Below are 17545 nucleotides of genomic sequence, written 5' to 3' on the forward strand. Positions count from 1 at the left end.
AAGAGTTTTATTTGGGATAGAGATAGATACTCCTTAAAGCTTGAAAGAGTTCAAGTAAAAGAAAATGCTCTCAATACATAACAAAATAAGTCTCATAGGTACCTACCTATTGGTAATTTCTTTGCAATAGGAAAATAACTTGAGAATAGATAAATTAATCATTATAGTCTTTATTAGAACCTTACCATGTACTGTTCTAAATACTTTTACAAGGATATTTAATTTGTTAAACCCATGAGATGGGAGCTTTTTTTTGTTCCTGTTTGCTGGAATGGAGGCTTTGAGAAATGAAATAACTTGCCCAAAGTCACATAGCTGCCAGGTAGCAGACCCGTGATATGAACTAGAGTATTCTCCACCTAAAGCTTGTAATTGTAACTGCTGTACCCGTCTCCACTGCTTCTGCTAAAAAGGTTCTTAAGTCTGCTTTGCTAGCAAAAGTGTGACAGGAAGATAAAGAGAGTTAAATTTAGTTATATTTGGTAGTGTTTTGACAGGTAGTGCAGACATAGATAGACAAGAAAGTGGTAGAGGTATTTGTATAAGTAAGTATTGCTGTAAGTATAGATTAGTAAAACAAAACACCCAAGAATAATAGTCTTGTTAGGTAATACCCAGTCATTAAGGCAGAGAAAGTCCACCTATAGCTCTCAATTCTGGTCTTTGGACAGGTAAAATATGTTCCCTTTGCTGGCTTCATTACATGTTCAGTGACCTTTGTAGATGAGTAAACACCTTGAGAACCACAGTCTCTCACAGGTGCTTATAAATTCTCAATGAGGCAGGGGGAAGGGAGAAGCTAGGCCTGAGATTATTTGACTTACATTAAAAATAAAACACTTTGGGGCACCTGGGTGGCGCAGTCGGGTAAGCATCCGACTTCAGCCAGGTCACGATCTCGCGCTCCGTGAGTTCGAGCCCCGCGTCAGGCTCTGGGCTGATGGCTCGGAGCCTGGAGCCTGTTTCCGATTCTGTGTCTCCCTCTCTCTCTGCCCCTCCCCCGTTCATGCTCTGTCTCTCTCTGTCCCAAAAATAAATAAACGTTGAAAAAAAATTTAAAAAATAAATAAATAAATAAAAAATAAAACACTTTGTTCTTTACATGGAAAAACACAGACTGACAAGATTGTCACATCTAGAGTTAAAACGAATAGCCTTTTTTAATTTTTTTAATTTTTAAGGCTTCTAAGAAATTCTAGTTGTCACTACATCAACTCTGGATTATGACTTAAATTTTTGTTATAATATTGACATATTTTAACAATGGTATTGACAGATGCTTGACCATCATAATATTGAAAATTATAGTTTATTCAATCTGAAAAGCCTTAGAGGAAATAATACTAGCTTTGAAAGCAAATACATAACTAATAGTGAATATTGATTAGTTGTTTGCAGGTGGTTATTAGCACTGTCAGAAATGAAGCTTGAATTAACTATGTCCTGATAGATGTTAATAATTGTTAGAAAGAATGCCCTGCTAGTAATTATTTTTAATGACTGCTGCACTATTAAGAAAGGTTAACTTGTTCTATATAAATCTCCCATAGTGACACAGCGACCACCTCATTACTGCTCAAAGACTGCTGTAAACCAAGTATGCCATATACTGTGTATGGTGGAAATCGTTTGTTTCACAAGATTGGCTCATTTAGTCATAGAGTTGACCCTAGCTTAATTACCAAGGGGGGTTGTGAATAGGCCGCTAAGCATTTTCTGCCAATTAAAATGCTGAAATTGTAGAAAACTGCCATCTTGCACATGCTTTGAACCGAGTTAATTAGAAAGTTTCCACAGATGAGCGCTTCTTTTTAAAAGAATGCATTTTCTCTCTAGATAATGAGAAAGGGAGTTGGTGAATAACTAAGCTTGAAGACCTTTAACGTTTTAAGCAACCTAATTTGCAGAATAAGTGAAGCTTGTTTCAGACATTTAACGTTTTTTATTGTATATGGTATCTTGGGTACAGATAAAGGAAACATTTGCTGGTTGTATTTAATAGTTTGTGTTTCATTGGTTGGCCTAAGTTTTAGAAAAGATGCCTTTTATTGTTTGGTTTTTGTTATTGTTTTGGGGGTTGTATATTAATAAACAAGTTGTGATTTTAAAAGTACAATAATTTGGTTAGAAATCAGAAAAATTTTATTACCTGCTTTTTTTCTATACATAGGAAATTACGGTAGCATTTATGTAAGCTTAAATATAAATGTTACAAATTCTAAAAATAAGTGTTTATAAATAGCATGGGAAAATATTTCAAGTACAATAAAATGAAAACAATTTTACTTCTTATAGGTCAAAAGGTTGTAATTGTCCTGGAAGAAGAGTTACAAGTTGTAAAGAGACTATTACTTAAAATTTTAGTGCTGGAAAGCTAAAATTACTTCTTAAAAAATTTTTTAAAAATTTGTTTAATGTTTATTTATTTTTGAGAGAGAGAGAGAGAGAACCTGAGTGGAGGAGGGCCAGAGAGAGAAGGAGACACAGAATCCAAAGCAGGCTCCAGGCTCTGAGTGTCAGCCCAGAGCCTGCTGTGGGGCTCAAGCTCATGAACCGGAAGATCATGACCTGAGCTGAAGTTAGATGCTTAACTGACTGAGCCACCCAGGCACCCCTAAAATTACTTATAAAAAATGAACAGTAAATCAGTATAAGAAAACATGTATCTATAACATACACTTGTGAGAGATAGCGGGTGGTTTTGCTAATGAAATAGGTATGATGGAATAATTGCAATCTATAGAAAATACCTAGAAAATTTCTAATTTATCTGAAGCGGGAAATACAGCTTCTTAGCCCTTATTTCTTAGGAAATAAGAAACCTAAGTGATAATTTATGTTGGATGGGACATAAATATTTTAACCTTACTCTCATATGTATTTTTAGGTAACACTGAAATAAATAAAAGTATATTCTGATGATTTTATGTTATTTGTTTTGTGGTAATCTTTTGTCCCTCCCCCATCCCAATTTGTTCAAATTTTGAAAGATGGATTGCCATTTGAGTTAATAGAATTAGTATTTCTTCTTACTTTCATGTTTAGACTTATTTTTCTTACTCTCCTTTATGTGGAACCACCTCTGTGAGGTAAATACATAAGTAATAAATGACTGGGTCAAGAAATCACTGAAAATACTGTAGTTTAATTTAGGAGAAAACAGTGGATTAACAGGAGTTTTGGTTTAGTTTTTACTTTGCCGTTTTAGCTAGCTATTTAATCATTTTTTATTATGTGAAAATATATATAAGATTTGCCATTTTAACCATTGATGTGTACAAATCAGTGGCGATTATTACATTCACAATGTTGTGCAGCCACCAAACTATTTTTTTAAAGATTTTGTTTTTGGGGCGCCTGGGTGGTGCAGTCGGTTAAGCGTCCGACTTCAGCCAGGTCACGATCTCGCGGTCCGTGAGTTCGAGCCCCGCGTCGGGCTCTGGGCTGATGGCTCGGAGCCTGGAGCCTGTTTCCGTTTCTGTGTCTCCCTCTCTCTCTGCCCCTCGCCCGTTCATGCTCTGTCTCTCTCTGTCCCAAAAATAAATAAACATTGAAAAAAAATTAAAAAAAAAAAAAAAGATTTTGTTTTTAAGTAATTCTCTGTACCCAACTCAGACTCACAACCCTGAGATCAAGAGTCACACACTCCACCAACTGAGCCAGCCAGGCTATCTATTAAAAAAAATTTTTTTTTCTTCATTTATTTTTGAGAGAGAGCACATGTGAGCAAGGGAGGAGCAGAGAGAGAGGGAGACAGAATTGCAAGCAGGGTGTGAACTCACAAATCTGTGAGATCATGACCTGAGCGAAAATCAAGAGTCCGTTGCTTAACTGACTGAGCCACACAGGCACCCTAAAAAAAATCTTGATCACCCCAAATAGAAACTGTGTAACCATTAAGCAACAAATCATCATTTCCTCTTAATCTCAGCCTTTGGTAACTTCTTGTCTTTTTTGTTTCTGAATTGGCTATTCTAGATAAGTAGAATCATACCATAGTTGTCTTTTTGTGTCTGGTGTATTTTGCTCTGCATAGTTTTCAAGGTTCATCCATATTGTAGCATATATTGAAACTTGATTCCTTTTTATGGCTGAGTAATAATACTCCATGGCATGTATATACCACATTTTGTTAATCCATTCATGCATTGATGGGCACTTGGTTGTTTCCACCTTTTGGCTATTTGAGTAATGCTGTTATGAACACAGGCATACAAGTATTGAAGTCTCCGCTTTCAGTTGTTTGGGGGTATATACATAGGAGTGGGATTCCTGGGTCATAAGGTGATTCCATTTAGTTTTTTGAGGAATTACCAAACCTTTTCTACAGTGACTGTGCCATTTTACGTTCCCACCAGCAGTGTGCCAGGGTTCCGGTTTCTCCACATCTTTGCCAACAAGTGATTTTCTTTCTTTTTTTTAACAGCCATTCTAGTAGGTGTGAATTCACATTATTTAACATTTAACACCTCTCTGCCTCAGTATGTAAATCTGTAAAGTAGAATGACACTGGTCTACATTAGCATTTTCCAAATCCTGTTTTGTAGGATCCTGGTTCATTGAGATATACTAATAGGTTCCATGAACAAGTGAGTTAGAAAAATGCCGCACATTGTATTCCCCTTGCAGCGATTCATATTGCTTTTTAAACTGGTGGAGGCTTTGAGGGAACTTGTTTAACCAAGTATTACCAAATCTTTTTGATTATTAAATTCTCCTCTCCTTCCTCTTGGAATACCTCTGAGAATTAGATGAACACAGTTTGAGTTATACTAGTGTAGATTATTAAAGTCCTTTCTAGCTATATAGTATGAAGATAGCAATTACAGTGCCAGTTAAAGTAGCTTACTGGTAATCAAGGAATTGGAAAGATAATTCTCCTTTTAAAGTGGCAGAATAATAGACATCTTTGAAAATGGTTTTAATAATTTCCAACTCTGTCAATACAGGCAATGTATATATGGAAGAATAATTACGATAGTCCCAGTTGTGCTCTGTGTTTTATACAAAATATGTTATGAGAAGTTATAGGATCCATTAAATCTTTTGAAGGTAGCATGCATACTAAATCTATTTCCTCTAGTTGGAAAAATGAGAGAACTCTTAATTTCAGAAAAGTTATATAAGGTGTTCAGAGTTATACAGATTATTTAACTTTAATATAAGAGCTTAGTCTTTTTCTGATTCTTGGCTTTTGTTGGTCAGTAACCAATTATTGACGATCATTTGGCCAAGTGACCAGAAAACCAAAAGCATCTGTATTATTTATTTTTTAAAGTGTGTGTGTGTGCGTGTGTGTGTATCAACTTCTTTTGGAGGGGCCACTGGCCAAGCTCAACGTGATACCGTTGCACTGACTCCAAGTGGCATCATTCACATTTTCTTTTAAGTAAATGGCATTCCCTTAAAGATAGAACCACGATGGCACACCTGAAGTTGGGCTCTGATGCTGGATTGATTTATGTAAGGCTTTCTCCTTTGTGGGCTTATGTTTTCTTGTATTTTCTGAGTTTCAGATGTCAAATATCAGAAATGCTAAAGATTTTCTAATAATGACTGGCTTCTCTCTTTCAAGTATGTCTTAGTTCACAGATTTGCTTTCTCAGGTGGATGAGAAAGATGATTTCAGAGCTGATACATAAGAAATTATACCTGGGAGTGTGTAATATGTGATACGCACTCATTTGTGCACATGTGAATTCATACACACTCTCACACTCAGACCCTCCCCCAACTATTTGTGTAAGCACTTGACTAATATAATGTGTCAGTCTGTCTGTGATTGGTGTTAAGTGATGATATATTTAGCTCACCTATCATATTGGCACATTGATTTTCACTGGATTCAATTTTGGTTGATTTGTCGTTTGGTAATTTGGTTTTTAGCTAATTAACCAAAAGCCATTTGAAATTGTAAGTCACCTCAGAGCATTGCAAAATATTTATGGTTTCATAGACTCTTTTAAGACTTTTCTTCACATTCAGAACACCCTTAGCCAGGAGTTAATACGGGAATTTTAGAAAGGAAATACTTGCTTAGAATAATGTTCATTTTCAGATATAATTTTTGTGATTAGGAACTAGAATCACATTTTCTCTCATCTCTCTTTAATGATTAGATTTTTATAAATTTGCTTATAAGAATATATAATGGTTTAATAGAGTCTTAGATTTTTTTTTTAAGTTTATTTATTTTGAGAGAAAGAGAAGTGCATGTATGTGCGTGGGTGGGGCAGAGAGAGAGAATCCCAAGAAGGCTCTGCATGGTCAGTGTGGGACCCAATGCGGGGCTTGAACTCAAAAACCGTGAGGTTGTGACCTGAGCTGAAATCAGGAGTCGGACGCTTAACTGACTGCACCACCCAGGCTCCCCTAGGGTTGAATTCTGTAATCTAATAAGCTCAAATGTTCAAATATGATCCTAATGCTAATATTTTATTAGTTTGTTAAATTATTTTGTGTAAATTGTTAACCATCTCAAATGTCTGTTACAGCAAATTAATGTTATACTCCTTATAATAAGATTTAGAAATTTAATTTCTATTGCAAATATCTTAAAGGGCAAATCCATAAATGAATGAATGTATATTTCCCAATGTAGAATATAATATTACCCTAAAAAAAAAAAATAAAAAAGGAAAGATCAGGTTAAATAACAGTTACCCAACTAGATTTTGGGTAAATTTAGCATCTTAATCTATAGATTATATGAATTTTCTTGGACATTGGGACATAGGAATAAAGTAAGAAATACTTCATTTGGACAGCTTCAGTGCTTAATTCCAGTGCATCATTTGCAAAATAATTCTGATTAATACAAATTTTTAATATGAGAAGTTAGCAAATTTGTTTACTCTTTATACTATATTTGGGTCTCATCTATAGCTTTGGCTATACCTATGCATATATATCAGTATATACAGAGTATCATGGAATATGAATTACTGGCTTTTTAAAGTCATTTTTAGTACTGTTTTTCTTTAAATTCTTAATTGGAGTTGCTTTTATATTGATTGTTTTGAGATAAAGTGCTTCTAAATTTAATTACTGCCCAAGTAAGAAAAAAACATATTTGGGAAGGGAGAATTGTGTGTTAATATAGGAGACATATTATCTTCAGGTTAATGTATTTGTTACCAGCCTCAATTTGTCCCATTTAGTTACTACAAGTATCTTTTGTCCATTTTTTCCCCATTACTATGATTGAAACTACAGAGCTGTGGTAGTTTTGACACTCCTTTATTGGTTTACTTGGCCAATAACTTTTATTGGCTCCCTGAATTTAGACCTATGGCCACCTTACTCCAACCTATTTCCTCAGGCTCTCCCACTGACTTTATTATTCCTGCCTGTGCTTGGGGCACAGAGATAAACTTAACTTGGTCATCATTATTAAGTCAACATTTTGACCTTATATTTTTCTTTCTAGAATAGAGTTTTTGACCCTAGCTCCTTGTGCCTTATAGTCCCAACCATAGTTGTTCTTACCTTTTGGTTTCACTAACAATGTTGCCTTCATAATGAATCTTTTCCCTTTGCCTCTTTCTTCCTTGTTCCCAAATCTTTGCAAGGATTAAAGCCTCTAAATGCAAATTCTGGCTGTGTGTTTCTATCTTCTTTTGGACTTTTAGATTACCCGTGTTTATATCAGAAATTATCTGTTAGATATAGAATAAATCACAGAACTTCCATTAGTAGTAGATGACCTGTTGTTTTAATCCTGTGAGCTACCTTAGCATGGCATTAGCTTATAGTATTAATGTCATTGGATATTGTGACTAAAATGTCCAACGTATAAACACAGTTGAATTGATAAATCTCAGCATTTAGTGGGTGAAGTAAAGTTTCATTTCCTTACCTATCCTTACTTCTCTTTGTCTTTGAAATTTTTTTTACCTTGTTGAAGAAATACATTTTCCATTGTTCCCTTACTATAACACTTAACATAAAATTTCTCAGATTATAGTCTTATTGGGTTTGATGAGAAAAAATAGCATTTTGGATGAAAAACTTTACCAAGTTATTATTGAGTGAAATTTTCTATAGATAAAAATTAAATGGAACTTTTAGGCCAGAACATTTCTATTTCACTTTAGGCCACCAATTGAAAATAATCTCACTTTTTAAATGAACATGCCCCATCCCCTGAACCACTGGCAGTTATTTCTGGTATCTAATCTATGTATGAATAGCCTCGATAAAGAAATGTGGACAGAATTCCCCTTTTCCATCACACTTCTGTTTTTCACAAATCCTGTTGTGAAAACATTTCTCTTGTGCTCTGGTTCAATCAAGGTTACATAGTGAGGGGCCTTTGGGTGGCTCAGTTGATGAAGCATCCGACCTCGTGGTTTGTGAGTTCAAGGCCTGCATCCCACACTGTCAGTGAGGAGCCTGCCTGGGATTCTCTCTCTCCTTCTCCCTCTCTCTGCCCCTCCCCCCTTGCTTGTGCTATCTCTCCCTCTTTCTCTCTCTCAAAGTAAATACACTTTAAAAAACAAAACCCCCCAAAATTATATAGTGTAATTTTTACAAAGTAGAAAATGATACAGAAAGCCAAATTGGAGCAAGGGGAATTTGGAACTATTTATGGAGTGTAAAGATAGTATCAAGGGGACAGGATTGAATTATCCTTTGTAAAAATAAGAAATGAAATGCAAAAATGGTACCAGTAATAAGGCCTTTTTTTTTAAATCTCTTATGAATATGTTTCCATTTTGGACTGGTATGTTAAGTTTCTCAAACTTTGTATTAAAAGATTTACAAAGATAACACTAGATACTCAGCTTCCTCTAATGCTCACAGGAGAGTTTTATAATTGTATTCTCTAAATGAATAGTTTTATTGCTGTGGCTCTGCCTTTATACATTGGTAAAAATTTTTTGACAGTCTACATATTAAGAGTGAATCACAGCCTGAAGTCATTTTAAATCCCTGTTTCTAATAAGATGGGCTACTGAAGGTACTATTTATAACTTGGTCTGAACTTCTTAATTCTTTTTTAAAGTGTTCAGGTGGGTTATGTGGTTGTTTTGTTTTTAAACACAGCAGTGCCAAAATGTAAAACTTCTTAAAAAGCATAGTCAGGGTAAGATAATCTATCTTCCATGACTCATTTATCTTAAGTTTATTGTTCTTTAGAGCTTTTTGGCTTATATTGTCATATTAATGTTGACTATTAATTTCTTTCCTACAGCATGGATTTGTGGTATCATTTCTATCACTGTCATTAGCCTGCTTTCCTTGCTAGGCGTGATCTTGGTTCCCATCATTAACCAAGGATGCTTCAAATTTCTTCTCACATTCCTTGTTGCACTAGCTGTAGGAACAATGAGTGGAGACGCCCTTCTTCATCTACTGCCCCATGTAAGAAATCTTTTTAATGTTTAAAAAAACAAAACAAAAATAAAAATATTTAAGCTAAAAAGGTCCTTCATTAGCAAACTATAGTACACTAATCTAGTATTTGTTGTATTTGCCTATAGGATAAAGTATTTTTTCCATTTGCATAGTTTTAATAGCAATAGTTTTGAAGTAAATTGAGTCATTAGGTTTTAATATAGCAACAAAAATTGGTTACATCAGTATTACTTTTTCCTGCCACAATGTATACATACCAAATCACCACAGTGTACTCTTTAAATAGTTTTATATGTCAGTTTAATCTGGGTAGAGCTGAAATTTACAAAAAATTGCTCTATTAGCAGTTCTGTAAATGAATACTTAAAAAGATACACCACTCATTGATTTTTATCTGTATGCTATATCAAGAAAGCCATTAGGAGAAATGTAGAAGTGGTCTTATGATTGTGCTGTATAGTCAGTGTGCCCCAGATATCTTTATTTGACCAAGAATAGGCTGACATATTCAGTTAACAATTTAGTTAACTAATTTCAGTTATAGGCTTTTAGCTCCTTACATATGGGGCCATTTATGTTTTCTCCCGGAATACCACTTATTTTCTTCTATTTCAGGACCCTTCTAATAGTATCATATGCCCACACTTCTGGTACCATGCTTAGCAACCTTTTAAAATCTGTTATCAGTTAGTATTTTATACAGTGTTACTGCTTTTACTTCAAATGATGAAAACACTGGGGCTTTTTCTTTTCCACATGTAAAATTACAGGTTTGAATGTTTTTTTTAAAATATTCTTACCACCTCCTTTGGAGTATTGGGGAAACAGATTTGTGTTTTTTAAGTAATCTCTGCACCCATGTGGGGCTTGAACTCACAACCCAGAGATCAAGAGTTGGACGCTCTACCAAATGAGCCAGCCAGGCACTCCCAGAATTGTTACTTGTGTGTTTTGTATACTCCTCTTCCCCTTCTTCACTCAGAGGAATTGGTTCAGAATTCCAGATTTGGTATCTGGAATACCATATGACACTGCCTTAAAAAAATTGATTAATAAATCTTAAACTGTGAATGTAAATTTTTAAAAATTGATTCATTATGTTATTTACTGATTTCCTCCTTTATTCCTACCCCTGGCTTTCCCTTTTTACCATCATCAAGAATAGCCACAAAATTTCAAAACTGGGCCTATTAAGAACAGTTGATTGAAGTGAGAACAGTCTTCAGGTGCTATTTGACTTATTTTTTTTCTTAAGTATTAATTACGTAAAGCTGTTACCTTTTTAAATGGCCTTACCGTCTTTGAGAAGTTTAGAAATCTCTTCTCTTGGCTGCTAGCAGATGGAGAAAAAATACAGATAAATGTTATAAGGAAGGGAAATACTTAAGACCAGATCTCTAATTTTTAAGATTGTTATTGTGGAACTTGTACGTTTGACAATTAAAAAGTACCCATTTCTATAATATATTTTTTGCTAAAGCTTTAAACTGTAGAAAAATAAACACATGTGTGAGTATATACTTATAATGTTCCACAGTTTGTAAGTACAGGTAGCATCTCATCACTTCTTTAATTTATAAGAGAAAAACATAAAAATATAATCAGTTTAAGAAAAAGATTACAGGGAGTCACAGGTTGTGACCGGCAGGTGAATTAGTTTGTTTTTACTGAATGTTAGACATCTGGGTCATGTTCACTTTGGTTTAAAAAGGACCCATGTTTCCTAATATCTTAATGCTGCTTGATTTTCTCACTGTAGTGTGTGTCAGCTCCTATAGCCATTTGAGTTTGTGGTCTTTGTTTTAGAGTTACCATGAAATGTAATACTTTCCAGGCCACTGAATACAGACAGCAAAATTAAATAAAAGGCTACTTATATTTATGTGAGATAATATTTAGAGAACCACTTTAAAAATTGAAAGGTATTTTTTTGTGTGTCCTAGCAGATTATAGTCTCAAAATTTTAAAAAGCATCTTTAATTACTTGTTTAGAAGTTTTTGTTATTCTTATTAATAGTCTCAGGGTGGACATGATCATAGTCATCAACATGCACATGGGCATGGACATTCTCATGGACACGAATCTAAGAAGTTTTTGGAGGAATATGATGCTGTATTGAAAGGACTTGTCGCTCTAGGAGGCATTTACTTGTTATTTATCATTGAACACTGCATTAGAATGTTTAAGCACTACAAGCAGCAAAGAGTAAGTACTTTGTAATGATTTCTTCCGTTTTCTGAGATACGAAACTCAAAAAAAATTTTTTTCTGGCCACATGCTTAATTATGATGTTGGTGTGTGTTCAAGGAAACATTGACTTTGATCTTTGCCATTTTTATGTATATATTTTGTATATGTATGTATTTTGTATATATTTCCTTGAGACAAAATATGGTTTAGAACAGAGCTCTAAACTGGGACTCAGGGGGAGTGATTCTAATTCTTGCCCAGCTACAAAATAGCTGTGAAAACTATGACTCATTCCTTGTGATTTCCAATTGCTATATAAATCTGTGGGAAATAAGCCCTACTTTTCGTCTGTATTTTCATATCCTATTCCAAGTAGTGTATTTAATTTTAATTGCTATATTTTATTCAGGGTATTGCCATATTTAAGTGCCTTCAAAGGAAGGTTGATCAAGATGATGTGCAAGTGAATTATTATCTGAGGAATGGTAGAACGAACTAGGAAAGGATCAAAAGTGAAAGAAACCTAACAGCATTTGGTTTTCAGAGGGTGTATGGAAAGGTGGATGGGTGAAGAATGGAGTGTTGGTAGGAGGGATGCCAAGGTGAGAGTGGCCGGAGAGAAATGAGTCAGAAGAGAGGTGATGGGGGCTTGAAGTAGAGTCATGTCATGAGGAATAGGAAAGATAAGGTGATTAAGAGAACTATTTAAAATTTTAATGATTATTTATTTTTGAGAGAGAGAGTGTGAGTGGGGTGGGGGCAGAGAGTGAGAGCGAGAGAATCCAAAGCAGGCTCCAGGCTCTGAGCTGTCAGCACAGAGCCAGAAGAGGGGGGCTCAAACCCATGAACCATGAGATCATGACCTGAGCCAAAGTCAGACACTTAACCAACTCAGCCACCCAGGTGCCCCAGAACCATTTAAATGAGAGAATCAATATGATTTAATTGTTGATGACATTCAAGAAATAGAAGTATTTTAGGGTCCATCTCTGAGTACATAATTTAGAATACAGTTATATATTGCAAAGTGTATATAGAGAAGTTTTGACATTCCTGTGAAGCTCAATTTTCTTCAGTTGTGTGTACCTGCTAACACTGAAGCAGCAAATATTCATATTTAATTGTAAAGAATATTAGGGACTGCATAATTTACCGGTAAGTATAAAATGTAGTCTTTCAAGAGGTAGTTCAAAGTAAACATGTTTTCTGTTTTTTATAATTTAATCTTGATCTCATTTTGCATTTAAATTTACTGGGAAAATTAAACATGTTTATTTTTGTAAACTAATGTAGAAGAATAGAATCTCCAGAACATGGCAGCTCTTTAGAAATTTGATACTGAAAGAAGTAAATAAATTAAAAGAATTTGATTAGATAAATCAATGGAACACCATTAAAGGGGTACTCTGTATCTAATAGTAAGGAATTCTTCAAGGATATCAAAGAGAGGAATCTGTGCAGATAAATCAGTGTGTCTCCTTTATGATAAATAGGACAGTGAGTAACCAAAGATGAAAAAGTGTATGGCATTGTTTTGAAGAAAAGGAATTAGTGATCCTTGAATAGAACAGACGTTTGACCATCTGCAAAGAAGAGTCAGTTATTGGAAGGAAGCTTTCAGAGCATACATTAAGTAATACATCAGATGAGGACTGGTTTCAGCAAATTGGGGCTTTGAGGGTAGTGATTTGGCAAGGTTTCAGGAAAGTGGACAAGGACAATCTGAACCAAAGCAGTTGAACACAATCCCAGCTGGTGTTGTACATTTTCTTCTTTTCTCTTTTGTGCTATGGTTGGCTTTTTTTCCCTTCCCCCCACTTTTCTCCTTTCTACTTCATCTCATGGCTGCTGTTTCTTTTCTTTGGTTGTCTCCATACTACTCCTTTTGAACATTTTGTGTTTCCCCAGTTTCTGTTACTTATTGCTACGAAGCAGAAGAACCCACAATTTAATGACTTATAACAACATTTTATTATTTCTCGTAATTCTGTCAGGAAATTAGGCAAGATTCAGCCGAGCAGTCCTTTTGCTCCACCTACCATCAGCTACACTCACTCACTGTACTACATTCAAACTCAGCTGGCCTGGGTTGGCCTCAACAGGGCAGGGGTGGGAGGCCCATGAATGTGTATGTCTGCATCTAGTGTCCTCCACATGGCCTCTATTTTTTTTTTTAAGTTTTTTTAACATTTATTCATCTTTGAGAGACAGAGCATGAGTGGGGAACGGGTAGAGAGAGGGAGACACAGAGTCCGAAGCAGTCTCCAGGCTCTGAGCTGTCAGCACAGAGCCCGACACGGGGCTCGAACTCACAAACTGCAAGATCATGACCTGAGCCAAAGTCAGTCGCTCAACTGACCGAGCCACCCAGGTGCCCACACATGGCCTCTGTTTAGAGCCTAGGCTGAGTTTCTTCACAGATTAGTGGCTAGCTTCCTTGAGCAAAAAAGCAAAAGGTGTCAGGTTTCACACTAGTTCCAGAACTGGTCCATCATTTTCTTGCATTCTGTTGATCAAAGCAAGTTAAAGGGGAAGAGGTTATTTGTTCTCATAAACTTACATAGATCGGAAATAGAACTTTAAGTTGGAAGAGTTGTTAAAGGTAGTTACACAGTTACATTGCTAAAAGAAGAAAGCAGACTATTAAAAGATATGAAAATTAAAACCTAAACAATGAAATACAATACTTAGGATTTATTAATAAGTGAGGATAGATTAGATGAGAAAGAAAACTTACCTTTATTGCAAAGCTGTTAAGAGTCGGTTACCGATAGGTCATTTTTTCACACATCACCTCATTTAATCCTAAGAATTTATCATTTTAATTTTACAGATGAGTATTCTTATGGTTTAATAAATTTAACTGCCCAATTCTCACAGAAGTAAACTACAAAGTTTGTGATTTTAACTCAAATTTGACCCTGCCCGTTATGTCACATGTAGGGAAATGTAAGATTGCATTAAACACAATGAAATTCAAAGGGAATAACCTTTAGTTTTTTGGAACTTCCTATTCCCATGCACTATTAAATAAGATAGATATTAAGTATATTTCACACATTTCATTTGGTTGCATGTAATATAGTACTGTGTACTGTATTCTGTACTTTGAAGTAGATGAGTTGATCCTTTCAGTTGAGTGTTTGAAAAAAAAAAAAGCAACAACATAGAAATTTAGCTGAATATTTTATAATGAGACCCCTTGATTAATTTCTAAAAATTTTTTCCCTTTTTTTCCTAAGTAATTTATGAATAAAGTGTTACTACCACTTACCCCATAGATGTTAACAAGTGAATATTGTTGCTAGTTGTGGCTGCAGATTTGATACTAATACCAGATTTTTTTCAGGGAAAACAGAAATGGTTTATGAAGCAGAACACAGAAGAATCAACTATTGGAAGGAAGCTTTCAGATCATAAGTTAAATAATACACCAGATGCTGACTGGCTTCAGCTCAAGCCTCTTGCCGGTAGACAACAGTTCTGACTAAAGAGAAACTTTTAAAATATAAACATTGAAATACTGCTTCTAACCTGTGCCTGTGTTTGAAATTTCTTGTTTTTGTGGCTTCCCTAATATTAGTTTCTAACTTTTGTATTTCCTAAAATGTGAGTGTATCTTGTGATTTGTTTACTGTCTTGTCTATTTCAGCCTTATTAAAATGGAATGTGGGACTAATTATATCACAGGGCAAGGAACATATTGCACTTTACAGAAAAAAAAATGAAACAAACAAAAAGGCTTTGTAAGCAGTATACTCGTGTTATCTTTAGATCTTGGCAATGCAGGTCTGTGTGCCGTCCATATGGGATTGGTTTCATATGGAAGAGGGAGAGTGGTCTCCCTACTTAAAATCTCTGCTCATCAATTCAGCTCTTCTGTTGCCTGGTAAATGTGATGAGGTAGCTTACAATTGTCAAGGAAACATAAAGTATTTTAGTCTAATTTTCCCTTTCTGTTCGAACTTGTGTTTCCCCTGAACATACCAATGATTTTCTGCAGAAAAGGGGCAGATGAGACTCTAACTGTACTCTGCTCCAAAATACAATTTGAGAAGTAGTAGACTGTTTGTCACATAATAAATAGTTTTTGAAAACTAGGTGAGAGGCCAACCTCAATTAAAAAAAAATACTTAATCAGATATTACCATTTATATGGGTTTCTGAGTAGCATTTTCAGATAGGTGCCATTGGAGGGTGCCAGCGATTTAAAGTTTGTTTTCTTCAGTGATAAGAGAGGATTAGACAGGGTAACTTTAAGTTTCCTTCTTCCCCTGAAAAATTATGGGTCCATTTAGTTGTCCTGTAAATGCTGCAGTAACTTCTACCCTTCGATTTTTAGCAGCTGTTCGTGATGTCTTCCCTCAGATTCACAGTTTCTCCACGCTTGCCAGTTCTTCTCCCCACTTTGCCTGCTGTTGATCTCAGTGTCCCCCCTTTACCTCATCTGGTTCATCATCTGGATGCTCAGAACCCCAGTTTGTTTTGTGTGTATGTGCACATGTTTGTTTTATTTGCTTTTATACATTTATTTGGGACTTCATTTAATCATTACACTGCTGTTCTGCCTGGGTTTAAATGAGCGAAGAAGCTTTCGTCTGCTTGTTGATAAAGTATATCCTTTGCTATTATAAATATAGGAACTGATGACTCGGTCGTTTCTGAAGATCGACTTAATGAAACTGAACTGACAGATTTAGAAGGTCAACAAGAATCCCCTCCTAAAAATTATCTTTGTGTGGAAGAGGAGAAAATCATGGACCATTCTCACAGTGATGGGTTACATACCATTCACGAGCATGACCTCCATGCTGCTGCACACAACCACCATGACGAGAGTAAGACTGTGCTGAGGAAACATAACCACCAGTGGCACCACAAGCATTCTCACCATTCTCATGGGCCCTGTCATTCTGGGTCCGATCTGAAAGAAACCGGCATAGCTAATATAGCTTGGATGGTAATCATGGGGGATGGCATCCACAACTTCAGTGATGGGCTAGCAATTGGTAAGTGGGCTTGAAACTTGGGTTATCATTTGTTTGATCTTAAAGACCACAGATTCAGTACTAATATTATAAACTGTAATACATAGGATTAAAATTTGAGGTTAACAGATACACTGTTATATATTACTCTGGTCATTTGATTTGTTTCCAGAGGCTATGTTAATGTTTTTGATCAGCTTATTTGGGGCATAAAGGTATATTTTTACTGGGTTTTGCTTTTAATGTGTAAACAAATGTCTGTAGTATACTACTTTTATAACTCGATTTCAAGGCATAATCACATATGAAAGCTACCTTAACATTCTGTTTTCAAATACATTTATATATCCCTGAATATATAATTTCAGTCCTGGGTTTAGTACTTTTTTATGTCTTTGAAAAGGTGAAAAATTTTACCTGTTAAGCATCCATTGTACCAGATTCAAATTATTAGAGTCTTCGCTAATGTAAACTGATATTACTAGTTTAGGAGAATATTAAATGTGATTAATATATGATTTTCTTTTCCAGACTTCACTCAGAAGTAGGCTTTGGTTTCTTTAAGAAAGGAGAGGCCATATTTTTCAATCTTTAGTAGCTGTCAATGTTAAAAAATAAAGAATTTACTAGGGGGAATCAAATTTATTTATATCTCTGATCTCAGTCCTCAAGACTGTCAGACGGATAATACTTTGTAGTATTTTTGCTCTAGACCCAGAAAAGTTCAGACAAGGATGTAGCCATTTAAGTATCTATAAATATTTATATGAGAGAGAGCGAATACAATCGTACGCTTAAAGGACTTGAAATCTAGCATCAGACTTCCACTGAGAAACTGAAATGCTGGAAACCATTACTACTGCCAAGCTTTCAGTGAGCTCTGGAAGGCTAATGTAATGGAAAATATAATTTCTTAGAGAATATTTCTTTCACTGAGTAGCTCTTTCTCTGGTTATTATATACGTATTATACCTCACTATATGTTCAAAAAGTGTAATGTAAAAAT

At 35.1% G+C, this 17545-nt stretch overlaps 1 protein-coding gene across 2 annotated transcripts in view; it reads left to right on the top strand.

The window, feature by feature from the left end:
* The window catches only part of SLC39A10 (solute carrier family 39 member 10), a 145012-nt gene that overhangs the window by 108901 nt on the left and 18566 nt on the right, over positions 1-17545 (top strand). For both annotated transcript variants that reach the window (XM_043577361.1, XM_043577360.1), the window contains 4 exons: positions 9197-9366; positions 11378-11566; positions 14901-15021; positions 16192-16560. In XM_043577361.1, coding sequence (XP_043433296.1) covers positions 9197-9366; positions 11378-11566; positions 14901-15021; positions 16192-16560 — 849 coding nt within the window. The remainder of the gene's footprint in view (positions 1-9196; positions 9367-11377; positions 11567-14900; positions 15022-16191; positions 16561-17545) is intronic.

Source organism: Prionailurus bengalensis, chromosome C1 (assembly GCF_016509475.1).
Source record: "Prionailurus bengalensis isolate Pbe53 chromosome C1, Fcat_Pben_1.1_paternal_pri, whole genome shotgun sequence".
NCBI classification, from domain to species: domain Eukaryota; kingdom Metazoa; phylum Chordata; class Mammalia; order Carnivora; family Felidae; genus Prionailurus; species Prionailurus bengalensis.